At 40.0% G+C, this 13733-nt stretch overlaps 1 protein-coding gene across 3 annotated transcripts in view; it reads right to left on the reverse strand.

Moving 5' to 3' along the window:
* Window positions 1-13733, reverse strand: part of Dad (Daughters against dpp) — a 64928-nt gene that overhangs the window by 24186 nt on the left and 27009 nt on the right. For all 3 annotated transcript variants that reach the window (XM_083106960.1, XM_083106961.1, XM_083106962.1), the window contains one exon: window positions 7740-7826. In XM_083106960.1, coding sequence (XP_082963086.1) covers window positions 7740-7826 — 87 coding nt within the window. The remainder of the gene's footprint in view (window positions 1-7739; window positions 7827-13733) is intronic.

Consider the following 13733-nt stretch of genomic DNA (forward strand, 5'->3'; position numbering starts at 1 on the left):
TTGATGCAAAACACGAGAGAAGATCTGCCAGCGACTTTCGTGTGCTGCGAGATACCGTAACTTATCTCTCCTCTCGATTTATCATTTCATTTAAAAATCACAGATAGAGTGCTCAATGAGTTAATCATGACTCAGAATATATCTATTAATCGACGTTTGAATAATTTTAAAACCATGCTTGCATTTTATTCTCGCGTCGCGAAGAACGAAAAAGTTTATCGTATCGATAAATTTATAATAAAAAAATTTATTTAAAATAAAATGATAAATCATGGGACATTTAAAAAATTTTTTAAAAATATATTTATAAATATATAAATACGAGTTTTTACTCCACGAGAAAGCTACTCGATAAAACCAATGGATCGATAACCACGGTTTTCTTTACTCGAGCTAGGAAAAAAAAAACCGTGTCGACTCGAGCAGCGCAAAAACTAGTCGTCTTGCTCGTAAAGCGAAAGGATTAAAGCTATTCGGATGCAACGACTTGTCCGCGTCGCCAAGTCTCGCACAGCGGCGATTGACGCGCGTTCGAAATTACGATGGCAAAAAATCTGGAGCACGTATAACAAAATTACTTGACAATCATTAGCGAGCGTAAGAACGTACGTGTTCGCGAGACTTAATTCCCGAGTCTGTCCTCCCCCCTGCCACCCCCTCTCCCTACAATCTCTCTCTGTCTCTCTTACGCCGATCTTTATGTTCTTTTCTTCGCCGTCTCTCTTTCTCAAACGCTCCTCTACTTGATCTCTCTATCTCTCTTGCGTATCAAACACGATACGAAATGTCTATTCGTTTCATCCCAAATATGCGAATAATGCTCGATGACATTATTCTCCGCACGGATAAAATATTAATTGGAGAGATTATCGTATCAGTTTCTTCCCAATATCTCCTCGCAAGTTGCATGAAATTACTTTATATATTTTAGACAATATAAAATAATTTTGTAATTTCGAAACATATATCTATAGACATTCTAGATACAAAACGCGCGAAAGAAAAGAAAGAAGAAATAACTTTATAGAAATAGTTGAAAAATTGTGATCGCGTTGCAGAATTAGTGTTTTTCCAACGCTCACCGACTCGATTTCGCTCCGATCACGCCTCATAATATCAGAGACTGCTGATTGAAACACTCGCGGCCGCGACTCGATAGACGAGGAGGCGTGAGAGCGAGCTTCTCGGAAGAGCACGCGAACTTTGACAGATGGCCTCGTCTAACATATCTCTCTCTCTCCTTCGAAAGCTGCAGGAACGTTTATTTCGCTTTGTAGCGCCGCCGCCGGCGGCCTCGGTGCGGTATAATTTAATTATTAATTTAACGACGACAAAATAACGATCGCGGACAATGAGGGGGCCCGATTATCTCAACGCGACGCGATAGTAGCAGTAGTGGTGGTCGTGATGGTGGTGGTAACGCATAAACTTCGGGCTGCATTATAATTTACGCCGATATTTATGCACAGCGAGCCTATATACGTACGCGGAATGCGCGTTCGATATAGTAATGGTAGTGAATATCCTCGTTACGGAGAGTTAAGCCAACAGTCTTTCTTCCGCGCGCGCAGTATGCAAATTATTCCTCGAAGATACTCGACGTAATTATATAGGTCAATAATGTTATCGATAAGCATCGCGATCACGTCTGCGCCGTTTTATAAGCACGCAGCGTTTCTCCGGTCCTCGAATCAGAACCTAGCTGTATTATATAATAAAATATAGCAAAATATACGAGTCCTTAGGAACACCGCAGACCCTTTACTTTTAACAAGTGGTGATGGAAGAAAAATTTTTATGATACAGCATCCCGAGCTATTTAATGAAATATTCACGGCGGGAGAATCTGATCTAATACGCAAGCGAGAAGTTAAAGCGACGCGATTTGGAAAAGTCACGCACTTACGCGAATGCCAAACGATAACGATAACGATGTCGTGGAGCTCGGATATACAGTTAACGAAGAACACTTCTGGATCTATTTTCGCTCGATCGAAAGATCGAGGCCGTCGACCCAAACGGATCTCGCAGAGCCGAGAGAGAGAAAAGAAAGAGATAGCGAGAGAAACACTGGATCGCGCTTTGCGAGTCGCGATATATCTCGCTCCTTCTCGCTCGGCTACGCGAGGAGGACGATGACGGCGACAACGACCAAGACGACGAGGGGCAATCAATCCGTCATTTTATTAAGAGGCTTATTTCGCGCCGCGATTTCATTCCCTCACAAGTGGCCTGATCCAATTCGATTTCATGGCGTTCCTCGTCGCGCGCGTGTGCGTAAGTCGCTTAGCTCTTTTTCATTGATGGCCGGCCGGCTCGTGTGCAATCGTAACTCCTTGTTACGCGATTCAACGGATAAAATTATCCTTTAATCTTATAGTTGCGCGGCAAATGTCTTCTCGAAATTATCGACAAATAAGATAAAAAGATGCCGTATAATATTGACTTATTATATAGGGTGTCTCAGACTTAATGAATCAACCGTTAATGGTAAATTCCTGAGATCATTTGAAAACGAAAATCTTAATACCAAAATGTTGAGGAAGATGTAGTTTCGGCGCTACAAGAGATTAAAGATTACCAATCGGCGCGTTACGTTCTCCTGTGCTCAGGGACATAGCGCATCAAGGGGCCCGCGTACAGTGCGATAATATCGATATCGATAGAGGGATCAATATAAAATAAAAAATAGGATTCTGCAGTGAGCTAGATTATCTCTTCGATGCGACAATAGTCAGTAGTTTGAACATTTTTATGAAGCCTCTCTCAACGTTTTGGTATTAGAATTTTCGTCTCCAAATGATTTCAGCAATCTGCTATTAACGGCTGATTCGTTAAATCTGGGACACCCTATATATCCTGTCTAAGAATTTATTATCTCTAATCTTGCCTTTAAAAAGACACATATGTATGGTACTTTATATCAATTGCATGTTTCGAATGTGAGGAAATAACAGTGGAAAAAAGAGCAGACAATTATTAGAAATAGATTGTGTCAAGAGATCTATAATTATCGAGGAAATACGCATTGGATGAATCATGATAATTTGCAAAAGCTAGAAATCTCGCGATCGAATGCGTCGGGGCCGCTAATTGAAGAGCTTCAACTCTTCCACTTATTTTCCCGTTTAACGGACCGTTAACTCTTAAAGATAACATTTGCATAAAAATGATTTTTTATTCGACTCGTCACGACTATCTTGTGAACAACGTATCATTATTATCTGCGATTAACTCTTTGACGTTCAAGGAACCCCGTACATTTCACGTAATTCGGACGAGTCATATTCCGATAACGGAAACTTCATGTTCGCGTTAATTCGTGTTTCTCTTCTCGACATGCGCTAAGAAGAAATCTCTCCCCTTTAAGGAAGGAATGAGCTTGATCCGGCTTTTCCAGCAAACTACAAGTGACTTTGACCTCTCGCATGGGTCGGAAGAGTCTGAAAGACGCAACTATAGTGAAAACGAAACTAAAACTTGGAACAAATATCGAATAATTTCATTTGTACTTTTTGTGATTCAATAAAATAATCGAATTCAAAAAATATGACAAAAAATAATCAAAAATAAAAATGCTCTTTTTTGGATTAAAATGAGCATAATTAAAAATTACGGTATATAACATGTAATTTAAAAAAAATTTGATAACGTAATTTAAAAAAAAATGATATAAAAAGTGATTTGAATTTTAAATTAAAGTTTTAAAATTAAAAACAAGTCACTTATATATAATGAGAGAGACGTTGCCTTGATACTTAATATTAGAGAATTGCAATAAATTTACTGGCGCCACTCTAATAGTCTCGAAACTTTTCTCAATGAAAATAATGCTTTAGTATTCGTCACGTTCGGTCAAGGTACTTTGTATTCATACTTTTGTTTCTTTAGAGTCAAATACTGTCGACGCGACACTCTCGACGGGAGACTCCAATTCAGAAAAGCTTCTGGGATTCGATGAATGAAACCGGCCCGTCCATTTTCCTGGGTTATCGCCCCGACCTAGGACCGAAGGGTGGCGCCAGGAATGATTTTCCCATTGAGAAGGGATGCGGGAAAGAGCGGTCTGGACCGCCGAGCGTAGCTCGACGAAGGAGAGGAGCGGACACGAGCAACCTGTTGCGTTTACGGTGCCGGAATATATCCGCGTGCCTCTCCTCCGCGTGGCAGCACCCACACGCAACATGTTGCAATCCCCGAACCTACGACTATAAAATATTCGCGCCGACAAGCGACTGTACTCGAGGCTACGCGCTCGAAAGAGCCGCCTCGGCACTCGCACGTAGGTGTAGGTGGACAATTTATCGTCGCGGGAAGAGAGAGCTTTGTGCTTGCGCGAATCGGGAATGCGGAGAGAATTGACCCCGTAGAAATTTCAGAGAAATTTTGACAATTTTTATGACAAACGATAGAGTAATTTATATGTAACATTATATAATGATGGTGATAGAATATACACAATAATACAAAAAAACATGTGCATAAAAAGAGCGAAAGGGTAAAAGATATCTTGTAATCTTCGTCGGGAATTTTAATAAGAAGAATTAAATTATGTTAAACACAAATAAATGATGTATATAATAATGATCATGAATAATAAAAATTCTTGGGTCAAATAGAAATTTTGTATAAATATTTCAAATTTTAGCTATGCACACGTCACATTTAATATAAAAAAAGAAATAAATTGTCCTTAAAAATGAAAATACATATCAGAGACGTTAATATGTCAGACTCTGTCCTGCTTTTAAAGATTAATCACGTTCATGGAATTTGAGTACGTTTCAAAAGTCGATGAAGAATAATTTCGAAAGGATAAAACGTCGGCAAACAAAGCTTCTCATTCCGCGCTCGAGATTCTTGAAAGACAAGACGGGCGCATTTCGATCGATCGTCGGCCGAAGGCGGCACGGCAGGCAGAGCAAAGAGGAAAAGAGAAGGAAAGAGCGAGAAAGAGAGACCTAGCGCCAAAATAAATCAATAAAATAGCGAACCCGAGTCGGGCATGTAGGTGCATACACGTACAACGTGTATGGCTGTACACGTATGGATATGAGAGGCGAGGTGAAGAGAGAGAGAGATAGAGAGAGAAAGAGTCATGGCTTGGCGGAACGGTCGGGGAGAGAGAGGAGAGCCGAAGCAGGCGAACGAGCGAGCGAGGTCGAGACACGCGGCAGCTGTCTGGCGCCAGGGGTCCCCCTGTTCCCTCAAACAGTCGCGCCGAATGCCACCCACCTTAGCCGACCGACCTATCGTGCCATTCTCAAACCTGCCTGCTTCCCGGGAGCCCGTCCGGCTCTCTCTCTCTCTCTTTCCTTCCCGCACGCATTAACTCGCGTTCCTGCGACCCTCTTCCATTCGTCCTGCTGCGGATGCAGCTTGCGTCCGACGACGCGTGCACATTTGACGGACTTCGTTGCCGCAGATTCGTATTCGTTTTCGTCGCCCCTGCTCGATCAAGTTTTTTCGCTCGTCGAATTAATTATTTAATAATCGAACCATTAAGTTAGTCGAATATCGAAATTCACATTTTTTCATGATTTTTAAATAAATTATAATCGAGGTATTTTATCGCGTTGAATCGAAGGAGCTTTGAAGAGATTTAATTAGCGATAATTGGAAAACGTTTGATTGAATTTTGATATTTCTAATTTAAGTGATATTTATTCTGTTCTCTCCCGGAAGCAGTGTTCTATCTATAACTGACTGGAATAAAAAGACCGTGCGCGTGTTTATGATTCCGTGCCATCTCCGGCGCGCTCTAAACTTCACGTATCACGTATATTATATATTGATTGCGTGCAATGTATGAGATATTCACTGAGGAAAATGCAATCGTCAAAACGATTCTCGTTCCTTTCTGGCAAACGGGGCTGTCGAGAAGATAGATGTGCATCTGTGCAATGTCACTTTTAAATTCCAGGAATTCCAAGTTTGAATGAAAAACGCCCAAAAAATTTCTATTACAGATGGGACGTGCCTACTCACATATTTTGTTGTAACAATCTGTGTGTGTGCGATGTATCATTGATTTCTTTAATTTAATGATCAGCTTTACACATATATACATGTATAATTTTAATATTAATTGACTTTTGAAAAATTAAATTACTATAAATCGATATATTATCAATTTAAAAAACTTATAAAAATATATATATCAAAATTAAAAGTGTAATTTTTTGAAAAGGGTTTACTTTTGATTAAAACGTAATTCAAGCATCAAAACTCCAAGAGTCCAAGAGAGGGATTTGCTTAAAAGTGACATTTAATAGCTCATACTGTTATAGTATAGCGGAGATGTCTTTTCAATTTATGATCGTTGTGGTAAATTGCACTTTACGTGACCACTCCCGGATTAAATGCGCAAACGACGCGAACGTCGTCTGTTATTCAGTCTAAGATCAGCGAGAGGCGCCGAGAAGAGACGCAATTTGCTGCCGACTTGGAAATGTCTGACGTCGTCAGAGTAGTAATGGCTTTTGCATTGGTAAAGGCAGATAGATAGTAAAAGTAAAGGCCTCGACGCGCAGAAGAAAACTCATCGCGAATATTATAATTCAATTTACTTTCTTTTTTTTTTAAATGCAAATTCACGATCGATTGTTCGATGAACTAACGCTTTTCTCCGGACAAATTAATTAACATTTCTACAGAAACTATGTTTTTTTGGTAGTGTTGTCGAATTTTCCAACGAAAATATTTTTTGTGAAAAACAGATAATTATAATTTAAAAAATAGTATATTTAATTATTTAATTATAATATATTTTTTCAAATTTTTTGCTTTCTAGAAGATATTATTGTACTATTATTTATTATTATTTGAATTAATATTATTTCAGATTTTGTAAAGGAATTTACGAAAAATTATTGGGCGAAATTGAGGAGAAACGGGAGTAATCATCGAGATGAGGGAACAGAGCGCGCTCACTTTCCTCTTTCTGGTCGGGGCCAAAAGCGTTTCAGGCGTTCCACGAAGCAGCAACGCGAGCGAGAGCAGCTCGAGAGCAACCCGAAAAACGACGAGTCCGCGATCCGTGCGGTGCGTCATGCGTGAAAACCTACGCGCGCGTCAGCCTCGTGGAACGTACGTGCTGAGGAAATTTCTTCGGCGACCGCCGACCGACACGATAATGCATCACTCTGCCCTTTCGAGAAAATCTCGCGTGACTTTGATGGGTATCGCGTCGCGGGCCATGATGAGTAAATAATTATCACGTAGACGCATGACATAGTATGTGAGACATCAAAAAGAATGTGTCAGAATTATTATGATTTTTATAAAGAGAATACGCGATTTAAAAAAAACATATTTTGAAATTGAAGATAATTTATTAAATTCCTCTGAATCCGTGCATGTATATAAAAGTCATATCCGAATCAAGAATCTAGAATCGCGATTTTCCTCAAAATTTAAAAAAGAAAAAAATCGTTTGGAAAAATTAAGATCCCTTTTTTCTCCACAGGGAAGAAGAAATTGATTGTGGCATAATCGAAAGCATCTCGTTAGGCTTAATGATAATATCGAGAATAAAAAAAAAAGTCGTATCTGATGCGAGGAGAAAAAGTGTCTCCCCATGAGAGAGAATTATTTTAATTTCCCAAAATTTCATGGTTGAAACCCGGGATTCAACAATTCGCTACCGTTATAACGACTCAACGGGACACCCTGTATATATCTCTCGCCGCAGGGTCGATTCACATATGGAGTACGTATAACCTTGAGGACATAGTTACCTTCTCCGTTGGTGGTAAGCGAGCCGGGAAGTGGCAGGGGCGTGCTGTTTTTGCACCGACGTTGATCCCCTTCGCTGGGCGCGCGATCTGAAAATAAACGGGCAACCCTTTTGAGAAGCTGCTTTCCTCTAGACTATTTCTTCCTCTTTCTCTCTCAACTTCTTTTCTCCCTCCCCTCGTACTTTTTTTTCACTCTCGCGTATATATCTCGTATTTTCTCGAATAGAGAAAATTATACGGACACGTATCTAATCGTTAATAATCGCTGCGCTTAAAAGAAAGAAAAAGAAACAAAAAACCATGTATCTTGGAATCGTAGCGATACGAGAGCGTAATTATGTAACGTAATGCATCGTCATTAAATGTCGTAGTTTATTATCGCAAGAAGATCGGACGGCGAAATCGATTTTCGTCCGGAACGAGTGAAAAAAAATCTCGCGACGTGCAAAGCATAAAAGACTTATTATAGGAAACATACGGAAAAAAGGACATTCTTGTTTTGAAAATATCATGGAAATCTTGAAATGAGATATTGCGTTAATTAAAGAAAAATATAATTGCTTGAATAATTGCTTGCTTGAATGAATCTATTTTATATTTCAATCTTATGATTTAAGATTTAATTTTCTTGAATGGAAAGGAAAAGTGTTAGATAGAAAATAACATTTTTAAATCAAAGATTATAATTTTCTTAAAGTAGAATTAAATAATTATATTAAATAATTATTCTTGAGATGACACAATATGAAAATAAGACTATAATATTGTTGAAATTTAAAATTATTAAATTCTTCTAAGAAGATTATTGCATATATGTATATAAAACAATGAACGCGTTAATTTAAGTATATAAGTTTTGATTTGACATTTATTTTTTTTCTGTGCAGCGAGATTCACATAATTTCATACACATATGATCACATGTCTTGTTTCTCTCGTGCATATATTTATCGATGTGACGTCGATCGACGAAATAAATTCAATTCTTTCGATGGAAATGCGCACAATTTCTTTGAAATGTATCGTGTCAACAGTAAAACGATTCGTCACCATACTTTATGGAAGGTAAAAGAGCGTATTTTATGGAAGGTAAAAGAGCGAATCCAGTAGCAAGTGAATCTCGATTTTTTTCTGGAGCGAATAATTATATTTACACATATTGTTACAAAAAAAAAGACTAATTGCACTTTGCTACTTAATTTAAATTCTAGTAGCTATTAAAGCAGCACGCTGGCTATTCGCGAGAATTCACAATAGGTTGCGAAGCGTGGATAATTAAGCGCAGCAATTTCCGCCAGCCAGAAAAGACAGAAACGGCCAAGGTAATCGCCAGACGCGTGATTCATAACCCCGAGGAAATTCGTGCGTCTCTGTCTTTCTCTCGTAATGTTCACAAAGGTGATGATAGAATCGTCCAAAATAATGATTCGCTCGTGACGGATAGTTTACTCGTGCGCCCGGTGGCAAAGATCCTATATAAACAGCAAAACGTCGGTTAATTCCAACAAGACAATGATAATCGGTCCGTTTTCCTCGTAAATGGCCCGACAAAAAACGTCCAACTTTAATATTCCCCGAGATATTTTTTTTTACAGCTTGTCAACTCATTTATCTTTGAGAGAATTTATAATGTTATTAATTACAATTTTATAAGTATTAAATTTATTTGATTAAAAAATTATAATTATGAAAATTAACTTTTAGTCTGATTTAATGAGAGTCAGATTCAGCAAGAAAAAAATTAGTAACGAAAAATAAGATGTTTTAGTATAAAATATTTCCTTGAATAACATTTTGTACAAATTACTAATTACAGAGATTACATTGTAAAAGACTTTAGGCCCGACGAGTTTTTTAAGGATCAGTGGCATGCTAATAGTTTTAGGGATAGACTATGGAAGATCGGGTCCATTCACTAAAAGAGAGGATGATGTCAGAAGAACAAGTTGGACGAGAGAGCGGTCGCATTCCTTTTAGATTCCAGAGGATCGTTCCTGCAGGAGAAACATTTCCTGCCATATCGTACTCGAGAACATTAGAGAAAGCGAGGAGGACGGATATGAAGAAGAGGGGCTCCTTCTTTTCAAGGACTTAGACGACAGTCGTCATCTATTTTTAGGATACAATTATTAAAAAGTCCACCGGCTTCGCTCCCGTCGTCGTCGAGCGAATTTACAGGAGATTCTTCTTCTCCGTCTTTCGTCGAATCCTCGTCCTGTTTCCCACGCGAGAGACTCTCTCAGTTGTTACATAAATAGAAACCGAAACTTGCCTGACATTCTCTCTCTCTCTCTCTCTCTTTCTTTTTTTCTCAACCAAATATTCTTTCGTTCAACGAATTAATATAATTCGTTCCGATTGTATTTTAAAATATTCCACAAATAATTCTCCAGATTATCTCCATTAATTTGCTGGATTTCAATTATACGTTTATTGACGTTTCTTGACCGTGATATAAATTTTTACACTTTTTACGATTTTTCAGATTCGTGTCGTGCAACGCGATAACAATGAGAATTATCGTGGACAATTATCGATAACATCGATCGTAAATATTTATCCAACCGATATCAAACAAATTGACACGTGGTTTGTCGCATATTCGCCGTCGTTCAATATATACGACACCGCACCGAGACGAGCGCAAATACAATTTATTTACAAAGTAGCCGGACGGGAGAACTCGACGCGGGGCGTTTTTGGCACGCGCGTCACTCCACAAAGGGAACGTAAATATAATTCCACGAATTACGCGTGTCACCGTAAGCCGTTAAGTGCCGCGCAAATCTACGAGATAGTGTCACCGCCGAGTTTGCAAAAATATATAGCCACGCGGAAGATTCAGCTCGCGGCGCCACCGCTCATCCAAGGTGAGCGGATTCGTCAATTATTGGGCTTTGGCTTGGGAATCGAGTCACAAGGAAAGAAAAAAGAGAAAGAGGGACAGAGAAAGACTATCCTTCCCCACGAGATCGTGTTTGCACTAAGAGTATTTGTACCGGTACAAGTTTACTCGAATCATAAAGTGATACATCAAAAAGCGCCTGAGTTATTTTTACAAAAATATATAAAATTCTACTTTTTTCAATCTTTAAATAATTTTCTAACGCCGAAATGATTAAATTATTAATTATTAAATTATTAAATATTAAATTATTAATTATTAAATTCTTAAATTATTAATTATTAAATTCTTAAATTTTATAACGAGACAACTCCGACTTACATAATGTCGCCCGAATAATGTACTCCGTTTTGTATAGCTCGCGAACGTCATCGCAAGGCGGATCGCGGTAAAGTCGAATACGTATCGTGACATTGAAAGTCGATCGACGTGATGCTGGCCACGGCGCACTCGCCGAGTGCGATTCACCAAGCGGGCAGAGCAAGCTGCATCGAATTAGGATCTCGCCGGCGGATCTTCAAAAGCGGCATCTCGTCGGGCTCCCCCGATCCGGAAATCGGCGTGTCTTGCCGCTCTCTCGGTGCTCTCGGTCCGGTCCGCAAACGCTGCCGGCGCGATCGGCGAAGGAGGCACCGGAATGCGAGAGAGCCACTCCCGCCGATCGCCAGCGGACTCGAGGAGACGAGGGGAGAGCAGAAGGGATGAGAGAGAGAGAAAGAGGTTTCGTTATACGGAATATGCAACTTCTACCTACAACGCAGACTATCGATAACAGATTTCCTAACGATTTCTTGCGGTTGACCTCGATCCTCAAATTCGATTTTTGATAAATTGCAAAAATTCCTTGTTTCAACTTTTGCTATTTGATATTTCAAATTTCTACATGAACGAGACATGAGCGAGTTTGTTTAGGTATCTGTCATTGACAGAGGATGAAAGTTGGATGCATTTTTTAGGAAGGAGGAAATATTAAATTTAAAAAATCGGGATAAATGAGGAAGAGCAGAAAAAAATGCTGAAGAGTCGGTAGAAGAGAGGCAGAGAGCGCGGTGCTTGAGTTTGCTCTTTCAAGCAAAGTGAATAAGATGAAGAGAGAGAGAGAGAGAAAGAGAGAGAGAGATCGGACAAATAGACGAGAAGTAAGAGACAGAGAAAGAGGGACGAGGAGATAGAAGGAGAAGGATGAAAGGAAGGAGAGAAGGGATGTATTCAAGGACGCCGGCCAAGCGACAGGCGCCCACCGCTTGCTTGGGCCTCGGGTTCCACGTCAGCCCCACCCTTTGGCCGGCGCCAAGGGGCCCTTTACGTGCCCTTAACCTTTCGCCGATTAGCGCGGTATCAGCGAATTGTCGCGTTCCTTCAAGGCTACCGATAATAATTGTCCCGAATAATCGACGTTTCCATCAACGCGAAACGCAAACTTATACTCGTGGAAAATATTTGGAATATCGTTTTAATCTCTCGATCTCTCCCGACGTATTTTTCCCTCTCGTAATGACTCGTTCCTGGTAAAATGACAAAAGCAGCCCATTTTCAAACCGGTTATATTGATACACGCACACACTGTCGCCTCGTACATTCTTTCGAGGCAGGTGGACCGTTAGCGAGTGCGCTTAGCTCAACTTTCTATATCTTTTCGCGCAATTTTTTCCCCCCGCAAACGAATATTACTCGTGTTATTTTCGTCGAGTCCGAAGGACGCGGCATCCGAGGCGCACGAAGCAACCTACTGCGGCAAAAATCAGATCTAATCTAGGAGACGAATCTCGCGGAGAGAGCAGAATTAAAAACATAAATATAGCGTAATATGTCGCGCAATGCGCTACGCTGTTTGTCCTCGTACCGCGCGTTTGAAAGGGACTGCGCGGTTGTGTCCTTCGTCGTATTCGTTGAAATTTGCGCAACCGACACGGAGCGAGTAGCACGTGCGAAAATCAAGCGGCTTCGTCATAAAGATCGCTCTTAATAACGAGATGCATATTTCCAGTATTTATGTTAATGTCGCGACGCAAAAAGTGCACGATATCATGAATGAAATGTACAAAGTCATAAATAAATAAATAAATAAAATAAATAAATAAATACACACACATAAATAAATAAATAATATATAAATACATAAATAAATAAATAAAATAAAATTACTTGTGATATATAATCCAAAAAAAAAATGTGGACATGATGAGAATCAACTCGATGTTCTTCTCGCCTCAACAGCTTCGTCTCGCAGTCGAATCTCGCGCAAGCAGCAACAAGTGGCGGACTTTTATTCGTCGCACGCGGTGCGGTGGCCCAGTTTCCGCGACGGAGCATAAATTCGCGCGAGCGCCCGAAAGACAGATTTACGACGAGGACAGGAGGCGCGAGTCTTCTTCTCTTCCGAGAAGAAGCCGCTCCTCCGTGTTTCCTCCCACGTCGCCGAGATGAACGTACGTTTTACGCGTCGCGCGTTTTCGATCCTATCGTATCGGTGCATACACGCGTAAAATAGAGCTGACGTTATTAAGTCACGAGTTATTTACGATTGAAAGGCAAAATGCAGCGTTAAGCGCGAATTTCGTAGAGGTACTAGAGATTTCGCGAGTCGGAAAGATCGACCACGATACGATTATGAATTTATTAGAAATAAAGGAAATTAAGAAAAAATTATTTAGGCGCAAAAAAATGCATCGACCCCGATCGAGGCGACAATGTAGGCGGCCGACGACGGATTCGTATTTATAACGCACCCTGCGGATTTAATAATACCTTCAAGAACACGTTGGACCTTTGGCAGGATCTTCCTTTATATAAATGCGAGCGGCTCGCGGTACGTGTGCTATGACACATACCATCGGTCCTTTCTATCAACACGAGATATTGACCTCAGGCGATACACACTATGCGTCCAGCAATATTTCTTTACTATATAAGAGTACGTCCACTATAATCTTATAAGCACGGACGCACACATACGTAACGTCACCGCAAATACGCGGTTCTCCCAGCTGCAAGCGCTATTATTTCGTCATATCGTAAGCTTAGCGCACAATGTGCCAGCAGATACACAGTAAAAAATAAAATGTCAATTATGACATTTTTCACATGTC

Source organism: Camponotus vicinus, unplaced genomic scaffold (assembly GCF_025532165.1).
Source record: "Camponotus vicinus isolate PSW18456_S1 unplaced genomic scaffold, iyCamVici1.0 SCAF_8, whole genome shotgun sequence".
NCBI lineage: Eukaryota > Metazoa > Arthropoda > Insecta > Hymenoptera > Formicidae > Camponotus > Camponotus vicinus.